The 23,812-nt window shown below is 47.6% G+C and overlaps 1 protein-coding gene across 3 annotated transcripts in view; it reads left to right on the plus strand.

The window, feature by feature from the left end:
- The window catches only part of SHANK1 (SH3 and multiple ankyrin repeat domains 1), a 113,259-nt gene that overhangs the window by 24,705 nt on the left and 64,742 nt on the right, over positions 1 to 23,812 (plus strand). For all 3 annotated transcript variants that reach the window (XR_015946537.1, XM_088655022.1, XM_060281102.2), the window contains exons 2-7: positions 7,029 to 7,271; positions 14,923 to 15,126; positions 20,037 to 20,108; positions 21,109 to 21,217; positions 21,325 to 21,476; positions 23,598 to 23,765. Coding sequence is in view for 2 of the 3 variants with exons in the window: in XM_088655022.1 (XP_088511148.1) it covers positions 7,062 to 7,271; positions 14,923 to 15,126; positions 20,037 to 20,108; positions 21,109 to 21,217; positions 21,325 to 21,476; positions 23,598 to 23,765 (915 nt within the window). In the remaining variant the exon portion in view is untranslated. The remainder of the gene's footprint in view (positions 1 to 7,028; positions 7,272 to 14,922; positions 15,127 to 20,036; positions 20,109 to 21,108; positions 21,218 to 21,324; positions 21,477 to 23,597; positions 23,766 to 23,812) is intronic.

The following is a 23,812-nucleotide window of genomic DNA, read 5'->3' on the forward strand; positions in this document are numbered from 1 at the left end:
AAAGATTCCTGGACTAGACAATCCTTGTGGTTCCCTCCAGGTCTTTGGTTCTATGATCTCCCCTCCTCAGCCCCCCCAAAGTTTATTTTTTAAAAAAACCCAGAGACAAATGGGACAATGTTCTACCAGGAGCAGGAGTCAGAAACTCAACACTTGGTCCCTGGGTTAGTAGACACAGAGTATAATGGATGGACTGTGGTTCCCATTCCCATCAAGCAGTATTCAGAAGCTTACTGCCTCCAACAGGGGAGGTGGCTGCTGTGTTGGCAGCCTGGAATATCCTGCAGCTTTCCAGACTTCGAGTTGTTATGAGACATTGTGGGGTGGGAACAGCAGCCATCAAAAAAGCGTGGGGCAGACAACATTCTGCGAAATAGCCCCCTTTCCCTGGGGGTGGAAGAGGAGGATATACTGATAAATGTCTCTAGAAAAAAAATATCTTCCAGTGGAGCTCTGACCAAGCTCAGCTTCTTAGAAAACAGAATTCTGCAGCCAGTGGCACTCTGTAATTTCTCTCCGTTCCTGCATAATCACAGTCTCATGCTCTGAGCATGATGACAGACCTTCCAAGTGTCCCTAATTTCCAGGAACAGTCCCAGATTTACAGAAGCCGTCCCGGTTTCTGATTTGATCCCGGAATGTCCCACTTTGCCTTAGGACGTCCCTATTTTCATCAGAGAAATGTTGGAGGGTAAGGAGTTATGCGGAACCCCCCCCCCCCCCGCCGCCGCCGCCGCCGCCAGGAGCCAAGGAGATAAATAACTGTACAATCTTTAGAAGACATCTGAAGGCAGTCCTGTATGGGGAAGTTTTAAAAAAAAATGTTTAATGCTTTATTAGGTTTTTATATATGTTGGAAGCTGCTCAGAATGGCTGGGGCCACCCAGTTAGATGGGCAGGATATCAATAATAAAATTATTATTATTATTATTATTATGGATGCCCCTAGTTTCATTGGAGAAATGTTGGAGGGTATGCAATGTTCTCTCTCTTTTCCAAGAGCCTCGACACTTCTGCGTTGTCTGCCTGTCTTTACGTGTAGTCTCACACATAACAGTGACACATTACAGTAATGGTAACACTTGAGGTGTTACACAAGTGTTATATATGCACACATTTTACTACCCTTGTGCTCATACCGTTTAAAACCATCGTTATTAACTTCCATCTGGAGTATTTACAGTATCAAACATCTTGTTGGAATGTCTTGTTTTACACAAGAGACTTGGGGTGCCCTGGACTTGCACAATTGAACCAGATCTTTGTTGAGTCCATGTCTACATTTACAGCATTTTAGCAAATCGAGTTTCAACCTGCTTTACAAAAGAGAGAGAGAGAGAGAGAGAGAGAGAGAGAGAGAGAGAGAGAGAGAGAGAGAGGAGGAGGAGGAGGAGGAGGAGGAGGATACTCCCAAGTATTTTAAATAAGATCTATCCCAGGCCTGTCATGTGCTGGGTCAGATCCGCATCCTTATGCCACTTTAACAGTCATGAGGAATCCTGAGAAATGTGCTGGGAATTATAGCACTGTGAGGTCAATGCCTTTAATGAGCCACGGTTCCCAGGCTACTTTGGCGAAAGCCATGATGCTATTTCAGGGGTCAGCAAACTTTTTCAGTCCACTGTCCATAGCTGCCAAGTTTTCCCTTTTCCCGCGAGGAAGCCTATTCAGCATAAGGGAAAATCCCTTAAAAAAAGGGATAACTTGGCAGCTATGCCACTGTCCCTCAGACCTTGTGGGGGGCCGGACTATATTTTGGAGGGAAAAAATGAACGAATTCCTATGCCCCACAAATAACCCAGAGATGCATTTTAAATAATTGGACACATTCTACTCATGTAAAAACACCAGGCAGGCCCCACAAATAACCCAGACATGCATTTTAAATAAAAGGACACATTCTACTCATATAAAAACATGCTGAATTCCCGGACTGTCTGCGGGCCGGATTTAGAAGGCAATTGGGCCACATCTGGCCCCCGGGGTCCGTAGTTTGGAGACCCCGGTGCTATTTTGTCGTTTTAGTTTTTGCCTGCTAAAGTGGTGCTTTTTCCATTTTCAATGCCTGCTTTAAACAGATTTTTGTGGGACGTACTGAGCCATGAAAGGGAGCATGAACCATTTCCGAGGTGGACTCTGAGTTCCAACAGAAAAAGCCAGCCTGTATTAACTTCAAAGCGGGCCAGATGTTTGTGTGAACTGCCCTCTGATCTCATTGACTTGGCTTCCTGGGGGTTTTCTTCTTCTTCTTCTGGCATTCTTGATGTTTCCAAGGACCTTTCTTTAGTTATGGCATTATCTGACGGTTCTGAGAAAGAGGGAGAAATTCTGTGAGAACTTTGTGGTAATACACATGGATGGGTCAGTCTTTTTCCATTTTACGTAGGTTTTGTGTGCATTCAATTCCGCTCTATTTCATTTTTTGTGGATTTTTTTTTAAAAAAGTGAATTTTAAAAATTGTATACAATTTCTGCTAAAATACACATTTTGTGTGTTTTTCTACGCTTTCCCCCAGCATGTGCATTCTTGCATGGATTTGCATGCATAAATACACATTTATGTGCCTATATTTGAGCTGAAACAAACTGTTACCCAGCACCCTCCCAGCACCACCTCCAATAAGTCAAATCCCAATCTGGAACCAGTGCAGAGAAGACTTCATTAGACTTGGTCGGTATGAGTCTAGTGGCCTTTGTGTTGAGTGTGGGGCCAAACAGTGGTCAGCCAAGCTCCTCACTGTGGCATCAGGCCTGCATCAGGCGGCAAGGTTAGCAGGTCCGAACAAAAAAACCCTAACTTTGCAAAAATTTGGAGAAGTGTACCGTCAATTTGATACCCGAGTTCCAACCTGTGTCGGTTGGTTGGTTTGCTTTAAAATGCTGACTAAGCAAAAACAACAACAACTATTCCGCCACTAGAGAGTTGGACCTGGAGTATGTTGCCAAACAAGGGATATCTCTCTCTAGTCACCACCTGCAACTGATGCCAGAATTAATTTCATTTCCACAGAGAAGATATGGGGAGCTACATCATACCAGGACAGACCACTGGCCCATTCTATCATGCTATTGTCTATCTACACTGGCAGTAGTGAAGGTTAAGGGGTGATATGATAGCCATGTTCAAATATATGAAAGGATGTCATATAGAAGAGGGTGAAAGGTTGTTTTCTGCTGCTCCAGAGAAGCGGACACGGAAGCAATGGATTCAAGCTACAAGAAAGAAGATTCCACCTAAACATTAGGAAGAACTTCCTGACAGTAAGAGCTGTTCGGCAGTGGGATTTGCTGCCAAGGAGTGTGGTGGAGTCTCCTTCTTTGGAGGTCTTTAAGCGGAGACTTGACAGGCATATGTCAGGAATGCTTTGATGGTGTTTCCTGCTTGGCAGGGGGTTGGACTGGATGGCCCTTGTGGTCTCTTCCAACTCTACGATTCCATTATTCTTAAGCAGAGAGTCTTTTATATCAGTTACTATCCACAATCCCAATGGCACAGGGCAGGGATCCCTGTGGAGGGGGGCTCCTGGCTCATGCCCCCTCTATATCATGCGCCCAGGGCTATGGCACCCCTGGCCCTCCCCACACTACACCCCTGCTCCTCCTGCCCCATGGCCCACAGTATCTGCCTGGCTGGGATAATATCTAGCAAATGAAATTGGAGGTGTCAGGGGGTTCAGAGCAAATGGTGTCCTTTAGGGCTAATTATAGGCCCTTTTGGCAGGTGCCGAAAGTGGGGCAGGCGTCCCAGGGCTGTTCTGCTTTCTGGGACGTCGTGTGCTGCTTGCACACAGATTGCTTGGGCCCTGGGGCCAGCTGGAAACTGGGACACAGAGCATGAAAAGTCAGTGAAGGAGACTGGGGTGGAGGTGGCTGGGGTGGAAGGGAACATTTGGCTGGCATGCGGAGCAAGGACCTGAAGAGAGGGATCTCCGCCTTGCACGTCTTGTGGGGGATATACAGAGACAGGGAACTGGGGAATGACGACAAAAAGGGGTGCAAGATCCGACAGACATGCAGAAATTAAAAGGGCAAAGTGGGCGGGAGGAGTGAGAGAATCCTTGTCTGGATGCGCTGGGCAAGCGAAGAGGGAGTATGTGCATGTTTATTCAGGGCATTTCCAGGCATTTGCCATTTTGGGAAGGGATTCCCAAAAGATTGGGGGGGGGTTGCGATAAAGAAAGCAGTGGGAGAATGCCTCTGAAAGTGCGTCACAGCACTTGCTTTGATGACCCATCACCTAACCTCCCCCAGATAAATCGGAATGAAGGCATAGTAAGCAGCCAATGTTGTCCAAGTTCCTGAAAACAAATCAGAATGGATGCTCAATAAGCAGCTCATCTGGAAGCATCATGCAGGCATCTGTGCATGCAAATCATGCCGATTGTGTGCCATTAAGGATCTAGGTGGCGCTGTGGGTTAAACCACAGAGTCTAGGGCTTGCTGATCAGAAGGTCGGCGGTTCGAATCCCTGCAACGGGGTGAGCTCCCGTTGCTCGGTCCCAGCTCCTGCCCACCTAGCAGTTCGAAAGCACATTTAAAAAAAAGTGCAAGTAGATAAATAGGGACTGCTCCGGCGGGAAGGTAAACGGTGTTTCCGTGCGCTGCTCTGGTTCTCCAGAAGCAGCTTTGTCATGCTGGCCACATGGCCCGGAAGCTGTCTGCGGACAAATGCCAGCTCCCTCGGCCTATAGAGCAAGATGAGCGCCGCAACCCCAGAGTCGGACACGACTGGACCTGATGGTCAGGGGCCCCTTTACCTTTAAGGGTCCATTTGGGAGCATGTTAAAATAAGTGTTTTGCCTGTTCAAAGCATCACACACCATGACCCAGTAGCGCTAAACCAAACCATGCCTAAGTGTGACCCCCACATACCACTATGATCCTCTGCTGCTACTGCTGCTGCTACGGGAGCCGGCATTACATATTAACCTAGGTTCATGGTTTGCCACTTCCATGCAAACCACAAGCCTTGGCTACAGCTTATGGTTGCGAGTAAGACAAAACCATGAGCCTGGCTCCAGATGTAACACTAACCATGGTTTGTTTGGCTGTAACAAACCATGGCTTAGCACAGGTAGCGCAGCAGCACTGGGGAGAGGAGCAAAGCGGCTGGGATTTTTCCTGTGAGTACCCACACGGTCACACATTCACGCTTAGCCATGGTTTATAGGGTAGCGTCATGTGCGAACTGGGCCGTTGCCTCAATAACCATGCTCAGGGAGTAGTAGGAGTGGGAAGCAGGTGACTGTGTGCAGATTGAAAAACGAAGCTCGCAACGTCTCTTGTGTTCCTCCCTGCGCGCAAGTTATTCTCCCCATCTCTCTCTTCTTAGCTACGTTCCCCGGGGTTCTTGCCACCTCTGTGCTGGAATGAATCCTGCTTTCAGTGCGGATCAAGGCTTCTATAGGCAAGCTGCCTGTCAGCAAGTGTTCCAGGGATTCAGAGCTAATAAGCCAAAGGCTGGTGTAGGATACGCGACCCCCTACTCCCCCTCAACCCCGATCCTTGGTACAATAGTGCGGTGGGGGGGGGTTACTGACTGCAACCTCCCCCTCCACTCCTCTTGCTCAGTCCTAGTGAATGGAGTTGTATTAAACACGGGGAAGGAGCAGCAACTGAGGAAACCAGAGAAGAAACATAATTGGACCTCCTGTGTGGCGCAAGCTGTGGGGTGGGTGGTGAAATTAGACTCCAGCTAGGGTTGCCAACTGACCTGTATAATACAGGATTGTCCTGTATTCCCGTGCAAAGTGCTGCATCCTGTATCGATAAGGTTTTGTCCTGTGTTTCTCTCTCTGTGCCAAGTTAGGGATCCTCTCCCAATGCATGTTTTTGAAAGGGGTTGTGAAAGGCCGAGTATTTAAGCGCTGGGGAGCCAAGCACAGACAGATCTACAAGAGTGTGTGTGTGTGACAAATTCCAGAGGGACCACCCTGTGAGGCTGCAATAAAGTGTAATGGATTGCTTTGAAGTCACTTCGGCACCAGGTGAAACAACAGAACAAAGATCCTGGGCTAGATACCACTCTAGTCGTAGTCCTGCTGTATGTCTGCATGTTTTTGTCTGTACGCCTTAGCGTGTCTTTGTTTTGTGTCGGTATAGCAGAGAAAACGAAGAGAAGGGAGGCCTCGTTTTTGCTTGACTTGCCTGTCAGCCTTGGTTTGTCTGTGTGCGCACATTTGGGTCTGTGCCCGCTTGCTCAGAATGCATTATTCAAAGGCCATATTTCTGTATCTGAATACGTGTGTGTTAGGAGATCACATCTTGGCAGAGCATAGAATCATAGAGTTGGAAGAGACCACAAGGGCCATCCAGTCCAACCCCCTGCCAAGCAGGAAACACCATCAAAGCATTCTTGACATATGCCTGTCAAGCCTCTGCTTAAAGGCCTCCAAAGAAGGAGACTCCACCACACTCCTTGGTAGCAAATTCCACTGCCGAACAGCTCTTACTGCCAGGAAGTTCTTCCTAATGTTTAGGTGGAATCTTCTTTCTTGAAGTTTGAATCCATTGCTCCGTGTCCGCTTCTCTGGAGCAGCAGAAAACAACCTTTCACCCTCTTCTATATGACATCTTTTTATATATTTGAACATGGCTATCATATCACCCCTTAACCTTCTCTTCTCCAGGCTAAACATACCCAGCTCCCTAAGCCGTTCCTCATAAGGCAGGCATGTCAAACCTGCGGCCCTCCAGATGTTTTGGACTACAATTCCCATCTTCCCCAACCACTGGTCCTGCTAGCTAGGGATCATGGGAGTTGTAGGCCAAAACATCTGGAGGGCCGCAGGTTTGACATGCCTGCTCATAAGGCATAAGCAGTGCTGTAGAGGCCATCCCGGTCCCCTTACCGCCACGGACGTAAAAGGAGATCTGTTGGATCAGGCCTGTGGTCCATCTTACCAGCATCCTGTTATAACCATGGCCAAACAAGATGCCTATGGGGAGCCCAGAAGGAAGGCAAGCATCTCTTATAATGCTCCTCCACTGAGGTAACCTTTAATCTCTTTCACTCCCCCCCCTTGCAGTGCGGCCAGTGATGGTGCCCAGCGCCCCCGACGATGCCCCAGAGCCCCGAATCAAGTGCGGAGGAGGAGGAGCACCTCTCCCAGTGCCCCGAGGGGGAGTCGGGCTCGGAGACCTCCCGCGAGGGGCCCAGCCCGCCGGCCAGCCCCGCTAACCCTGACCACAGTCGCTCCATGTCGGTACCCGAGGACGCACACTTCAGTATGATGGTCTTCCGAATTGGCATCCCCGACCTGCACCAGACGGTGAGGAACCAAAGAGGGGACGGAGTGCGGGAGAGGCATGGAAGCTCACCTGTGCCCAGGTGCATGCTGAGGTGTAGCGGGAGGCAAGTGTGGAGGGTATTTTGTTGGTTTTTTTTTTAAAAAAAAGAATTTAGCCAAGTTGTATATTGAGCGTCGGGGAGAAATTCCGACCCACTGAAGACAAGGGCGACAAGCGATGCCGAGTGTTACCGGTTTCGAAATTAATTTCTGCCGTCTCTACCCCAGCTGACACTCTTTTGTGTTTTGTGGCGTAATTCTAGCCATCTAGATGGTTACGATGAACCTAGGAATCGGCCTTAAACTGGGTCAGACGGTCTATCATGCTCAGTATTGTCTACACTGACTCACAGCAGCTCTCTGCAGTTTCGTAAGGGACTCCTATCTTTCTCAGCCCTACCTGCAGATGCCCAGAATTGGACCTGGAACCTTCTGCATGAATTTTTTGGTGCTCTGCCACTCAGCTATGGCCCTTTCATAGCAATAGTAATAGTGCCATCTATAGGTACTGTACCAAGTTTGAGGGCTAGACTCTGCCCTGAGGGGTTACAAGAAGGCAAATGGAAGCAGAAGACGCAGGGTTGGCACGATCAGGTAGCGCCTGCTCCTCCTCTTCACAGCTTCAGTCTGCTTGCTTGTTCAGCTACCTCTCGCTCTGGCTGCCCAGATAAGAGTGGTATATAAGTAGATGCCACTGTCTGTTTGCTCCTTGGCTTTCTGCCTGGCAGGCAAGCAGGTGGCAGCAGAGATGAGGAAAGAGAAGGGGGAGCAGTTTGTGATCATGGCAGCATGGAGTTAGACTCACCGGGAGGGAACAGGGCGGAAGGTCTTGCACGTCGCTTTCCAAAACCTGGAGCCAACACTGAGAATATGTTGTCGTTTCAGTTACGTGTACTTAGGTTTAGGTATCGAAGAGCAAGGGTGAGAGACATTGGGTCATCCCAATGTGTTTTAAAGTGGCCTCCCAGATGTTGTTGAACGTCAGCCCCCAATGGGATGTCAGGAGTTGTACTCCAGCAATATCCAGAAGGCCAGAGGTTCTCCCACATCTGTTGTAGAGTATGGTGATGAGGCAGTTGGGCAGGATTTTACCAAATCGTTTTTATGCTGGTCGAGAACCGTAACAATAAACTAAACGAAACCAAATCGTTTCAGTAATTTGGGTAGATTTCCTCTGATATACAGGGCTCCTTGTTCCCTCCTTTCCCCTGTGCCTCAGATGGACATGATCTAATCTGCGTAGTGTGGGTTGCTCAAGGAGGGAAGCGGTTAAATGGGCAGAGAGTTCTGTGAACAGGGATGTGTGTTCCTTGATTCTGCAATGCTGCCCAGGAAGGTCTGCGGCTGATGGACAAATAAAAGTGGGGCTTCCCTTCTTGGCTGGGCTCCACCACTCCCCACCACCACCTCAGTCCCTAGAGGGGTAATTAATGCAGAACTGGATTCATCCTTAGCTCAGCACTAAAGGGAACTTATTCCTTCCTCACTTCATTAGCAATAAAACCAGGACACTCAGCAACATACACACACACATACAGACATTGCCACCAGCACCAGTCCTTTTATCCAGCAACCCTTTGATTTGGAGAACCATCTGCAGACCCCTTTCCTTTCCCTTCCCCCCTCCACCGCCTGCCATTAGGGTCCTTGCATGGCTGCACAGACACTCCCTGGGCACCCCAGAAGTCTCGCTGCCTGTGTACAAGCCTTCTTCATCTCACTCGGCGATGATTCCATTTGTATCACACCTTTCCTCCAAGGAGGTCAAAATGGCGCGTATGATTCTCTCCCCCTGTTTATCTTCACAACAACCCCTATGATTGATGTATTATTAGGCTGGGAGACAGTGCGCTTCATGGCTGAGTGGAATTTGAACCCTGGTCCAGCTGTCTGTCCACTATACCACATTGGCAGAGCACACTGAAGCGAGCCTTTCTAACACACAACCAAAAAAACACCCCACATCTCAGGGTTTATTAGCTTATTTAATTTGTTTTTATTGCCCCATCCTATTCCAGGGGTTTGTGAGTGAGCCATAGTATTCTTAAACCCAGAAAGCCCACACTCTATGACTTCCATATCACCTTGAAAAAAACATGTCTGTGGACCTGGACCTTGCTTTTAACACTCGTCCTGAGTGTTGCTTACTTTTCTGGCGTATTTTCTACGTCTGCTTATTTAACGGGCTAGTCATGAGGTCATAAACGATACCGTTCATCATTGTGGAAAATGAGTTCCTCACGATGGGTACAGAAAGAAAGAAACCTTAGGCGGCTTGGCAATTGAGCAAAGGAAAAAAATGAAAGGACACGAGTCAGCTTTTGACAACAGCAGCCATTGTATATGCCAGATCATCCTTGCGGAAGGGGTCAACATCCCTGGCCATTCTTTGTGGGAGCTGTACCCCTCTTTGCCCCCCTTGTCCTCACAGCCCCCACTACTTATGGGGTTCATGTTTGTGGGGCTCAATCCCAGAACACATTGAAAAAAACTGAAAAAGGCAAGAGAACTTTTGAGTATACAGTGGTGCCTCGACTTACGAATTTAATCCATTCTGAAGGCACCTTCTTAGGTCGAAAAATTTGTAAGTCGAAAAGCGCCATTGGAAACGCGATTTCCCATAGGAATGCATTGGAAACGGAAAAATTCGTAAGTCGAAGCAACCCTATCTAAAAATTCGTAAGTGGAAAAAACCCTATCTAAAACCGCCGTGGTTTCCGTTCGGATGTCGAGAAATTCGTAAGCGTGTGGCCATTTGCCCACTCGTAAGTCGGAAAATTCGGTTGTCGAGTCGTTCGTAAGTCGAGGTACTACCACTGTATGTGGAACGTCTTTGTCATAAGGCGGTAAACCCACAACCCCACAGTTCTGGGCCTGAGGTTGTGTCTTCCTGTACATCTCTCTGTTACTTCTCAAGAGTAACATCCACCCTGGAAGTATAATCTTACTTCTGCTACTACTGCTGCTGCTGCTGCTAGGTCCTGCGTCAGCACAGAGCAGCCTTTGGGAGTTGTCAGGGCACACCGCTGCCTCAACCCCAGCTTTTAAAAAGCAACTGGGTGTAGGAGCCGCCATTTTGATTTCCCTCAGCATCTCCAACATAGCATTGTTCTGGGCCATTATGAGAGAGAGAGCAGCCATCCGGAGCAATCTCTGCCGCTGTTACCAGGTGGAGGGAGGGGGCACATCAGAAGGCATTTTGCCAAGGGCCTGGTGAAACCTGGAACCAGCCTTTCTGTTGCTGCTACTGCTACTACTGTACTACTAAAGGGTGAATTTTGCCAAATAGAAGAAGATGCACTTCTTGCAACAAAATTGCATTTGCTAATTTGCATGCATACATGCACATTTGGAAATAATGTCTATACTTTAAATAGAAATGTAATATTTTTCATTCCAGCAGAGGAGAGAGAGACTGAGCGGGTGACCTATGTATGGCTGCTTAGTCCACTATGTAGCTGGTCGCTGTGGTGGGTGTGCAACTTCACACACACCCCGGTCCCCCTCTTTAAGGTTTATTGTCTTTAAACCAGGCTTGGGTTAGATATTCTTTCAGAAGAAGAAGAAGAAGAAGAAGAAGAAGAAGAAGAAGAAGAAGAAGAAGAAGAAGAAGAAGAAGAAGAAGAAGAAGAAGAAGAAGAAGGGCTGTCAAAAGACCGCCCTCAGCAAAGTAGGACCTATGGCCATACTTCTACAATAAGAACAATGGGCTGTATCCAACAAATTTTTCCTCTGAGTAGTACCATTGAAATGAGTGAACTTAAGTTAATGATGTGCAGTGGTAGGACTAGCGCTGGATATGGCCCAATAGTTTATAGGTAAAGGTAAAGGGACCCCTGACCATTAGGTCCAGTCGTGACCGACTCTGGGGTTGCGGCGCTCATCTCGCATTATTGGCCGAGGGAGCCGGCGTATAGCTTCCAGGTCATGTGGCCAGCATGACAAAGCCACTTCTGGCAAACCAGAGCAGCACATGGAAACGCCGTTTACCTTCCCGCTGTCTGTAGCGGTTCCTATTTATCTACTTGCATTTTGACGTGCTTTCGAACTGCTAGGTTGGCAGGAGCTGGGACCAAGCAACGGGAGCTCACCCCGTCACAGGGATTCGAACCGCCGACCTTCTGATCAACAAGCCCTAGGCTCAGTGGTTTAACCACAGCACCACCTGGGTCCCTCAATAGTTTATAAATCACCTCAGTATCTATGTGACTACAACTCCCATCACCCCTGGCCACTGGTTCTGACAGCTGGGGATGATTGGAGTTGTAGTCCACTGGGGACTCAAGTTTGAGAAACACTGTTCTAGAAGATCACATGTCTGTTCTAGAAAGGTGTTCAGAGTTGGCCCAAGCATTGTACAGCCCCCTTATTCCCCTCGCAGTTACAATTCCCAGAGTGGTTTAACAGCCAGTCCCTCTTCCCAGGGAGCTCTAGGAATCTGTAGTTCTGTGAGGGGAATAGGGGTCTGCTAGCGTCTCTTAGCACCCTTCATGAACTACAGTTCCCAGAATTCTTTGGGGGGGAAACCATGTCTGTCAAAAGTGGCATGAAAGTACTTTAAATATATAGTGCAGGTGGAGCCTTATTAAGAGCTGGCTAAAATAACCTTTAGTCCCTTTCACTTAACCATTGCTGTTTGAGTCCTCTATTCCTGCATCTTCATATCCACACACACACACACCATATATGTATAACACCACCGTATACACAGTGTTTTGGTTTAAAATGTGAATATTACTTTAGCTACCAAAAGGCCATTGCTGGTTGGTCTCTATACTATTTTGGAGAAGGCCCCCTTTCTTTTTTCTCACTCCCCACAAAAAAAAAAAAACCCGCAACACCCAAACCCATAACATTTTACTGATTCTTTAAAGCTGTTCTCCCCCTTCATCTTGGGTCCCATTTCTATTCACAGGGGCAACCATGGAAACGGTTGCTAGAGATCACAAATTGTTGTGACCATGGAAACAGGGATGGAACTGCCACCATGTGTCTGGCTGGTTGTCCCTTCATGACCCCCTCTCCTCCTCCTCCCCCCCTCCCCCCCCCGCTCCCCAAATCTGACCCTGGAAGATGGAGGGGTGAGGGAAGAAGGCAGGGAGCGCTAGGGTAGTAGAGAAACTCCTGGTGCCGTCAAAAGAGCAAAAGGCGGGAACACCAACCCCATTTGATTCAAATGCATACCCTCCAACATTTCTCCCATGAAAATAGGAACGTCCTAAGTAAAAGCAGGACTTTCTAAGATCAAATGAGAAACCGACCCATTACTGTGTAAACAAGGAGTTTTCCCTGTCTGTCTTTACGAGTTTCTTGCAAGAGTACTATGTGTGGGTCCATTTGGTATAAATATGTTGCCACTCAGGCCCGTTGCACCCTCATCACGGGTACCGCCGCACATTTCCTACCGCCGCTGCATGTGGCAGAGGAGGCCATGGGGCGCATGCGCCCAGTGACTGGCAGGCCGCGAGTGCGCTGTTGCTGACGGAGCATGCCTGAGACTCAGGGAACCATCCCTTTGGACGTGGCCTCGCGCCACGCGCGGCTCAAGTGCCCCTGCCGCAAATGTAAATCGGAGTAATCAAGTTGGCATGTTGCGTTCTCAACCTAACAATTTCGCTGATGGGAAGAGGCGTTGTGTCTTGCCTGCCTGTCAGGATAGGCAGTGACAGCGCATCAGGGATGAAAGAAGAGTACCAAGCGTACTCTTGGTGTTGTATTTTAAATTGCCGTAGCCCTCCTGGGTGTTAAAATAATAATAATAATAATAATAATAATAATAATAATAATAATAATAATAATACATCCAGAGGCAGTGAGGGGAAGACTTGGGACAACATAGACTGTCTATCTCTGTGGTGTTGAACCTCTGGCCCGTGGACCTAATTTGGCCGGCAAGGCCCAGCATTCAGCCTGCAAGGCTGTTTTGGCCAAGCCACACCCACCACCCCTACACCTGACATGATATATGTAGGGCATACATGACGTCAGGTGTGGGTCAGGTAAAGACTTGACCGGGGTGAAAGCAGGTTTGCAGGCACCTCATAGACAACAGACACTGCCATTGCCACACACACAAACAGAGAGACTGCCTACAGATAGACTCATTCTCGTAATTCATTTTACGCTGAAATTCTTGGTAGCTCCATGTCTGTATTACTTCTCGGATTTTGCCTGGAATTCTCTGTTGAGGAATCACTCGAAATTAGGCCTGCCCCGGGCAATAGCTGCAGGAGGCCTGTAGAGACTTTGTCCCCTCAGGGAGACTGCAGGCCCCTAGCCTGGATTTCAGCTTTCAATTAACAGTGCTTTTTGTTTTTCATTTTTTTAAAAGTGCAATCTCTGCCCGTTTCATTTGCGGAGATAAGATGGAAACTACGCAGGCTGCATTCTGCACAACGGTGTGGTAAAACATAATTCTAGTGTTCTCCTGGCTGATGAAGGCAAAGGCAGCTGGGATAAACTGAAAAGTGCTGATTTTTAGTAAGAAGTTTTTTTTTAATTTAAAAAAAATTACAGTGAATATCAGCAACCACAGATACGGGATCATCCATACCATACATTATAGCACTTTGACAGTAATGGAAACTGTAATTTGCTAAGGGTGATGACTGCACAGAGCTACAGTTCCCAGCTTTAAATATACAGTGGTGCCTCGCTAGACGAATTTAATTCGTTCCACGGGTCTTTTCTTATAACGAAAAATTCGTCTAGCGAATCCCATAGGAATGCATTGAATTTTTTTGAATTTTTTTTTTGCCCATAGGAACACATTAATTGAATTTCAATGCATTCCTATGGGAAACCGCGATTCGCTAGACGAATTTTTCGTAAAACGAATTCGTCTAGGGAGCAACCTCCGCTCGAAAAATCCTTTCGTTAAGTGGAAATTTCGTTAAGCAGGGCATTCGTTAAGTGAGGCACCACTGTACAGTATGATGTGGATGTGAGACGCATAAGGTCTGGGGTGCCGACAGTTAAATTACCTTTATAGAATAGTTTCTCCCCAACATGACGGTTGTGGGACAGGTGATCAAAGAGCCCCCTCTCTGTGAACTAAATTAGCTGAGCAAAAGGAATATTCTTGTACAATCAAAAAACTATAAATTTATTAAGCTACCTCTTTTTCGATCCTGACTCTTCTGTGCTCATTCCCCACATTATGTAATCTTACCACTTGCACACACACACACACACACACACACACCCGCTCACCATCATAAAATTTATAACCCTGGATGTAGAAGTGTTGCAAAGGGTAGATCAGTATTGAAATACTTTTCTTTTTAAGCCATCGTGATTAGAGTGGTCAAGAGACCCCAGGTCCAAATCCCCACTCAGCCATTAAGCTGGATGACCTCAATGCCCTTGGACAAGTGATCACTAGGTCCATTAACTTAGCCTACCTCACAGGGTTGTAGGGAGGATAAAAGGGGGGGTGGGCAGAATGCTGTAAGCTGCCTTGAGTCCCTGGGAAGAAAGAGGAGAAGATGTGGCTCAATAAACCAGATTTAAAAGGGCCGAAACACTGCTTCAGAGCAAACGCAAAACAAGGTGCCGCTTTGTGCCATTTTGATGCCTTCCTTTTGCTCTCAATTCCACCCCTCCCTCTCCCACTGGCCCAAAACCATTTCAGAAATGCCTACGTTTCAACCCTGATGCGGCCATCTGGGTGGCAAAGCAACAGATCCTCTGCACTCTCAATGAAAGCCTCAAGGACGTGCTGAACTATGGGCTTTTCCAGCCAGCCACCAATGGGCGGGATGCCAAATTCCTGGACGAAGAGCGCCTATTGCGCGAGTACCCACAGAGTTTCGAGAAGGGAGTGCCCTACCTGGAGGTAAGTCTGCTGGTCCTACAGCATACTGTAGTCAGAAGGGACCATTGAGCCTTTGGGAGCCAATATAAAAAAACAAATAGCCCAGGCCGTGTAAAAGTGTTGCAAAGGAGATGTCAGTGCTGTCCCCCCCCCCGCCCCAATACACACTTTAAAAATGCTTTTATTTATAAAAATATTTTTTTATTGCACCTTTGAGCCCCTCAAGGCAGCTTACAACGACCAGTTGTATAAATAATACAAAGCAGAGTTAAAAAGCAGAGCCAACGAAAGGTGCTAATATCAGTAAGATCAACAGAGGCTCAGACATGATTTGGAAGACTCTTGCTAGGAAGATAATTTCCTCTGGGTGCCCCTTCTCCCACCACAAGACCAGGCAGTATTCATATCATCATTCCCACCCTCTAAAGTTTTTCATCAGTTACGCACCACTGCTGTTGAGAAGCAGTGAGTAATTGCCCAGGTACCCAGGTGAGGAGGAGATCCTATACCTGGAGACAAACATCTGGAACTATTTGGCCCTGGTTACTAGGCCATGCAGTTCCAGGGCGCAGCAAACCCTTATCCACCACCACCCCAGTCATTGAGCAGCAGGCAATAGGGAAAGAGCATTTTCTATAATCGCACAAGGTCCCAACTGTCCTTAAGTCCCAACTGCCTTAAAATATTATATTTATTGGGTGTTAAATTTTCTCTTTGCAATTACACATGAAGCTAAACCATAATTTGCTTTAACCATGGCTTGAGACACAAGAGTTGTCCCGCAGACAAGAAAAGAAGCCACGGGTTTTTTCTCTAGAACTTGGTTTGTTCTTCAGTTGTTCTTCCCCTTGGCTTCTGTAGCTTGTCAAGCGTCTAGAGCATGGCTGCCAAGTCTCCCGTTTTCCCCGGGAAATCCCTGTTTTTCCAGCTGTTCCTAGCTGAAAAAACAGATTTTTTTTGTTTCCCCCCGGTTTATACTGGCGTGGCAGCCATTTTGGAACTGGGCGGAGCATGCTCAGAAGCGACTTTTGATGCTGCTCTGTCCAGTTCCAAAATGGCTGCAGTGTGACTTCTGGCGTGGCGGCCATTTTGGAACTGGGCAAAGCAGCATCAAAAGTCACTTCTGAGCATGCTCCGTCCAGTTCCAAAATGGCGGCAGCGCTATTTCCGGTCTGCTATTACTGGCCCGGTCCCTTATTTCTCAGGCTGGGACTTGGCAGGTATGGTCTAGAGTGGAATGGTCCAACAAACCAAGGTTAAGCAAGGCTGTCCATTTTGAACATAACACCAAACCGTAGTTAGAACAAGCCACCATTTATAAACCAACAACAAACCATTGATTTACATCAATGGTTTGTTGCTAGAAAGATAAACCATGGTTAATCTACTGAGCTGGGTTCAAGCATTCAAACAAACCACACTTTGACTCAACAAATCATAGCTTAGCATTATGTCTGAACCAGGCATGTTGGTAGGCCTGTTGTCAGGCAATAAGACAAAATATGACTATTTTAAATAAAAGGGTGAAACCTTTTACCCATTTTTTTGAAAGTTGGATGTCTTTCCTTCCGACCTCTATCAAATTTGGAGACAGATAACTGTTTTGTTTTAAGATAGTTGGGAGGTAGAGGCAAGGATAGTTAAAATTGGTATGATAGACTCATTGTGGCATATAGTATAATGCTACCATCAGTATGAGATTTCATGACAACAGTACAGGCAATATTTTTCAAGTAACCGCATTCATAACGCTTGCAAATACTCATCAGTCATTAGAAATAATAATGCCGATAATAATAATTAATGATAATAATAATGTTTGGGAAATAAAGAGTAACAAAATTGAATTAAATGTGTCACAACAAAATAATATGTGGGAATGTTAAATGTATGTCCCTAGTTGGAAGGACCCTAGATTTGTAATCTAGATTTGTAGGCTACAGGCAGGACATATACAAATTTTGGAGGGTGGACTGTCACTATACATTACATGCAGAGGGGTCTTGCATTCAATCCTTGAATTCTCCAGTTTAAAAGAGTCAGGTGTTGGTAATATGAACAATCCCTGTCTGAGTACCTGAGGAACCACTGCTGGTCAGAGTAGCCCTTTTCAAGGGGTCCTATGTTTTAGGCAAACTGCAGGCACTGAGACCCACTTTGGGAGTCAAAGGGTAAAAAGCTCCTCTTGCCACACACACACACCAGGTTTGATTCAGATAAAAACCCCAGGCCTACAATCTGCCACTTTTCCCTCTTTAAGCCAGGAACTCTAAAGCAGAAGGTCAAGTAGGAGAGCCTCAGGGACCAGATGGGACCAAAGTCCCGTTAAGGGTTGTGTCTAATATTAGTTACACTCGTAGTAGACCCAGTGAAACTAATTGAAACAATTAACTTAGAATCGTAGAGTTGGAAGGGTCCCTGAGGGTCATCTAGTCCAACCCCTAGCAATGCAGGAATATGCAGCTGTCCCATCCAAGGATCAAACCTGCAACCTTGGTGTTATCAGCATGACGCTTTAGCCAACTAGGCCATCTACTGAGGTCCATTAATTTCAGTGCATCTACCCTGAATAAAACTAAGCTGGACCCAACACATGATGTATATCACAAAATTGTCTGTTTCATGAGTGCATAGCAACACATCAAGGGTACCTAACAATACATCAACTCTAAATAAAAACATGTGGTGAGTAGGATCCAGAAGTTAGTGAAGCTGGAGTCGCCGCCGCCCCGCCCCGCTGAAATCAACGAGACTTTGTAATGACTAATCTATCCCATTGATTTCAATGAAATTGAAGAATGACTTGCTGTCTCTGGGTCTGCCCCAGTATGCATTCAGTATAAAACCTAAGATTAGCAATGATAAAACCATAGGCTTGCATTCTAAATATATAGACTCATATGAGGCAAAGGAAGGTGTGTGGGGAGCAACAGAGAGAGGGAGATGAATCCAGTGAATTAGAGAAGGCTTGAGAAAATAGATATGTCTCGAGGCGCTACTTGAAGAGTGGGAGGGACTGAATCATACAGATATCTGGAGTTGACATTCTTCTTCCAGATCTATAGATGTTAAATCTGTGGTCGCGGGGAGGGCCAGACACACTGGGCAGACCCACCCCGTACATTTCAAGGGCATCCGGCACACATTTAAAGCACGTTACTTGTCCTAATTAATCCTGGGAACTGTAGTTTGTTAAGGGTGCTGGGAACTTGAAGCTATGTGCAGGGGGAACGACAGTTCCCAGGATTCTTTGGGGAAGTTGTGTGTCTCAAAGAGGCATAGGATGTTGCCTTGAATGTATGGTCTTGTCTCTAGCGCACCTGCATGGAAATGCACATGCCTGGACATGAAAGAGTACTGCGTGCTCTGCAGCCATTTCACATATTTCAGCTGATGAAGTTCGCTTTGAAGTGTATACAGTCAGTGTGCAACAGTCAAGTTTTCCTAGCATAGCTTTAATGAAAAGAATCAACACCCTCCTGGTCCTGGCTTTTAAAACAGTTCAGGGCACATTGCGGCAGAGTAAATGGATGCAGCTCACACAGCAAGTGGGAAAGAGCACTGGGCAGGCTGTAGCTCAAGTGACAGAGCATTTGCTTGGCATGTAGAAGGTCCCAGGTTTAGTCCTGATATCTCCAGGGTGGGCTTCTGCCTGAATTCCTGGAGCACGGCTGCCAGTCCATGTACACCAACCAGCCTTCCCCAATCTGGTGCCTTACAGCTTTTTTTTGGACTACAACTTCCATCAGCCCCAGGCTGCAGCTGATGGGACTTGTAGTCCAAAAAAGTTGGCATCAATACTGAGCTAGATAGACCATTGATCTTGTCAGTGTTTGAAAAGGAAAAGGTTCTGACCTCCTTTGCCTGGTCTTCGAACCCTAGTCGGCACAAGGAGTCCTTGAGAAAGAGTACTTTGCAGAATGTTGCTTTTATTCTTAAAATCTTCTTCTCCACCACGACCGACAGCTTTTGTACATATCAACTCAACCAGTTTCAACCACCCAACAAACCCACACCACACACAATCAATGACCACTCTATATATACAGGCATTTGCAGGTGAAGGGGACGCGGGTAGTGCTGTGGTCTAAACCACAGAGCCTAAGGCTTGCCGATTAGAAGGTCGGTGGTTCGAATCCCCGCAACGGGGTGAGCTCCTGTTGCTTGGTCCCTGCTCCTGCCCACCTTGCAGTTCGAAAGCACGTCAAAGTGCAAGTAGATAAATAGGTACCGCTCTGGCGGGAAGGTAAACGGTGTTTCCGTGCGCTGCTCTGGTTTCGCCAGAAGCAGCTTAGTCATGCTGGCCACATGACCCAGAAAAACTGTCTGTGGATAAACGCCGGCTCCCTTGGCCAATAAAGCGAGATGAGCGCTGCAACCCCAGAGTTGTTCGCAACTGGACTTAACTGTCAGGGGTCCTTTACCTTTACCTTTATGCAGGTGAAAGGTTGCATGAGTCATGCAAGCTTTGCCGATTCATTGTAGGCTGCTGACTCATGCTGACTCAGTTCCTTTTGTATTAAAGAAACAGCGGCCAATTTTTAGCTGTGACAGATCTTACTTGATATAACTCAAGCTTCCTGTGTTCTGAGGGGGCAGTGACCCCCGGCGTAAGAACTGGGATGTGAGAAGTATGACAGAGTATCCCTGTTGTAATATATGTGAAATGTTGGAGGGCACTGAGGAAATTATATTTAGTTTTGCCTGCCTGACACATATCCTAGTCTCCATCAATGGTGAACCACACTTGAAGGTCCTTGTATAGAAGTGATTTCTGTGTGGGAAATTCATCTTTGCTTGAAACACCCTGAGAGCTTCTTATGGAAGTGTGAGATTAGAGTTGAGGGACATGCCTCTGGAGAGATGGTTAGGTGTCATGATGTGCCACTCTAATAACAGCCCCCTCTCTCCCCTTTCCTCACTTCTTTCAGTTCCGCTACAAGACCCGAGTTTACAAGCAGACCAACCTGGATGAGAAGCAGCTGGCAAAACTCCACACTAAGGTGAGAGAAGAGAGACCTTTCAACATATCCACACACACACCCCAACTCCCCCAAACCCCCATAGAAATAAAAATATCTGTCTGGAGAGCAGCTGGCTTTAAAAATCCCGTATTTTAGTACAGTTTCAGCCTTACCTTCCAAGTCCCGGACTGCAGAATCCGGGACCGGCAGCCGTGTGACACCGGAAGTTGCGTCGACGTAACTTCCGGTGTCGCTTTGACCTTCTATGGGCACAAAAAAATGGCCGCCGGCGGCTTCAAAAGTAGCTTCTACGCATGACCGGAAGTGCGTCGACGCGACTTCTGGTGGCAGCGGCGGCCATTTTTGGTACCCATAGATGGGCAGGGCGATACCGAAAGTTACGTCGACGCACTTCCGGTCATGCGTAGAAGCTACTTTTGAAGCCGGCAGTGGCCATTATTTGTGCCCATAGAAGGGCAAATCAGGGGGAAAAATGGCCGCCGGCAGGAGAAAAACGGGAGACGAAGTGATACGGGGGACCACCGGGAAAAGGTAAGTAAAAACAGGTTTCCCAGGGAAAACGGGGTACTTAGCAGCTATGGTTTCAGCATTCCAACTCCATTGCCGTGTATGCTCTGCTACGGAAATACTGTGCCGGCCAGACAAATTATGAGAGTATTCTGATTTACTTAAAAGCCACCCCTTCGCTCCTTCAGAGCTAGCACAGAGCTGCAAGCCATTAGTTTCTTAGCAGGCTAGTTAAATAAACAGGCCAGTAACTTCTGTGAGCTTATTTATAAGGTTGCATTTAATAAGCCAGAATGCAAAAGAATGCACACCTGGGACTCTCCATGGAAATGAATAGCGGGGCCCTTGCAGGCAGGAAACATCTGTATCCCTGCTTGAGCCCCTCATGCCCACAAGGCACTCTGGGAGGCCATGAGGCCCAGCTCCACTGTGTTCCTCTTTTCAACCTGCAGTATTCTGTCCCCTCCCTTTCCCGCCCCACAATGGCTGTCACTGGCAACTCTTTCCCCAGACGGGATTGAAGAAGTTCCTGGAGTACGTTCAGCATGGAGCGGCCGAGAAAGTGGCGCGGCTCCTGGACAAAGGGCTGGATCCCAACTACCACGATTCCGACACTGGCGGTAACTATCGAGGGGGGCGCACAAAGCGGGGGAGTCTGGGAGTCTAGGGTGCCCACCACACAACCCGCCCCTCTCCTCACAGTAGTAACCCTGTGGTTTCCCTGCAGAGACGCCTTTGACGTTAGCTGCCCAGCTGGATGGGACCATTGACGTGATCCGGCTGCTATGCCTTGGCGGTGCCCACATAGACTTCCGGGCGAGAGATGGAGCCACAGCACTACACAAAGCTGTGTGCTCCCACCACTACCCAGCCCTGATGGTAATGCCAATTGTCAATTCCTTCTCAGTACTGGGAGATGCGAGAATAAAGATGTGGGAGCGGAAGAAAATGTCAGCGGCGGTATATCTCCTCCACCTTCCCAGCTCCTTATGCTTTTGTTGTTATATATATATATAAGCATATATGAGAAGTATAAGAAGATGCTCAAAGCATCTTAGATTCTCATGTCAGGGCCAGATCTCTGCCTGGAGGAACTTACAATATTTTGCCGGGACAGGTTGCTGCTGCAAGAAGCTGCCAAACTTAATGCCAGGATTTGTATCGCGTGCAGATCTTCTGGGTTCCCTGTTAAGCATAATCCAATATGGTGGATGTGAGGGGCAAGGGGTATCGCGAAGCCCCTCCCCTCCTGAGTTCCAGCCCAGCCCAGAGCACGACTGAGAGCAGGGAGAGCTCCAGCTCCAGTGGGGAAACAGGAAGTGGGATCCAAGGCTCTGGCAGGGTAGAAGAGCCAGCGTCCCAGGTGGGACAGGAAGGAGGAAAGAGGGGGGGAGACCCATCCCCCCAACTCCGGAACTTCGCAGAAAGCGTCGGAGGAAGAGGATGGGGCTCCCCAAGTTGTTATGCTGGCGCAAGACGCGCCAAAAGCCATTCGGAGGTTCTGATGAAAGCTGAAAAGATGTGTCTCTGTAAATAGCTCTACCTTTAGCACTGTAAATACGCAGCACCAATAAAAAGATAAAATGCAGAGCGGTGGAGAGTCGTTACTCTGAAGTAGTCCCATCCGACCACTGTGACAGGGGGGTTTCCATGCCAGCTGGATTTGCTAGCCAAAGGGTCTAGCTTTCAGTCTGTGGATCCACAGTGGGGTCTCTGTGCAGGGACTGCCATGTTCAGTAGTCCATCATTTAAAAAAGACCACAGCTATGGTGCATGTTTTGTGGGGAGAGCCACTGCCTGCACTTTTGGAAGAGTCACGCTTTTGGAGGCTGCATGTTGATCAGCTAAGTTATTTTCTCCTGGGCCGGAACTGAGAGCCTTTCAACGATCTCTGGCTCTTCCTTACTTGCTCCCCTTTGCCACTTGCCCCAGACAGTAATAGTGAAACGGACTCCCTTGGGAGGCTGTGGACTCTCCTTCCTTGGAGATTTTTGAGCAGAGGTTGGATGGCCATCTGCCATGGATGCTTTACAACAACAACAATAATAATTTTATTATCAATGCCCTGCCCATCTGGCTGGGTTTCCCCAGCCACTCTTTAGTTGAGATTCCTGCATTGCAGGAGGTTGGATTAGATGACCCTCAGGGTCCTTTCCAGCTCTACAATTCTATGTTATTAATCATAATTATAACTCTTAATATTGCTTAATGCCAAAATAGGTTTCTAAGCAGTGTGCAATAATAAAAACCAGTGACACAAACATTGAGGTATAAGCACATGTAATTAAAATGTGCAATAAAACAATCCAATTAAAACAGTGCAGAAATTAACACAGGAGGTTCGAGTCAAGAAGGAGCGTCTCCACCCCCATCGTTCATCCCGGACACTGAAGCTACAAGAAAGAAGATTCCACCTAAACATTAGGAAGAACTTCCTGACAGTAAGAGCTGTTCAACAGTGGAATTTGCTGCCAAGGAGTGTGGTGGAGTCTCCTTCTTTGGAGGTCTTTAAGCAAAGTCTTGACAGCCATCTGTCAGGAATGCTGAGGTCCAGCTCCGAGGGCCTTCTGGTGGTTCCCTCACTGCAAGAAGTGAAATTACAGGGAATCAGGCACAGGGCTTTCTTGGCAGTGGTTCTCGCCCTGTGGAATGCCCTCCCGTTAGATGTCAAACAACTACTGTATCTGACTTTTAGAAGACATCTGAAGGCAGCCCTGTTTAGGGAAGTTTTTAATGTTTGATGTTCTATCGTGTTTTTAATATTCTGTTGGGAGCCACCCAGAGTGGCTGGGGAAACCCAACCAGATGGGCGGGGTATAAATAAATTATGGTTGTTGTTGTTATGAGCAAGAGAAAGCCTGTGTAAACAGGTGCGCCTTCAAAAGCCCATACAATAAGCTACTGCAAGCGGAGCGATATGCTTCATTCCCCAAGGGCCATGAAACAACCCTGGGCTGAACCTGCCTTTGCCATTCATGCCGGCCTGTCTTCCTCCCGCAGGCACTCTTGGACCTGGGAGGCTCACCCAATTACAAGGACCGCCGCGGGCTGACTCCGCTCTACCACACGGCCATGGTTGGAGGTGACCCGCGTTGCTGCGAGCTTCTGCTCCACAACCGAGCACACATTGGCGCCACTGATGAGAATGGCTGGCAAGAGATACACCAGGTAAGGGCCAGCATGTAGTGGCCGAGCTTCCAGGCACTCTTGAGATG

Source organism: Zootoca vivipara, chromosome 12, assembly GCF_965207765.1.
Source record: "Zootoca vivipara chromosome 12, rZooViv2.hap1.1, whole genome shotgun sequence".
NCBI lineage: Eukaryota > Metazoa > Chordata > Lepidosauria > Squamata > Lacertidae > Zootoca > Zootoca vivipara.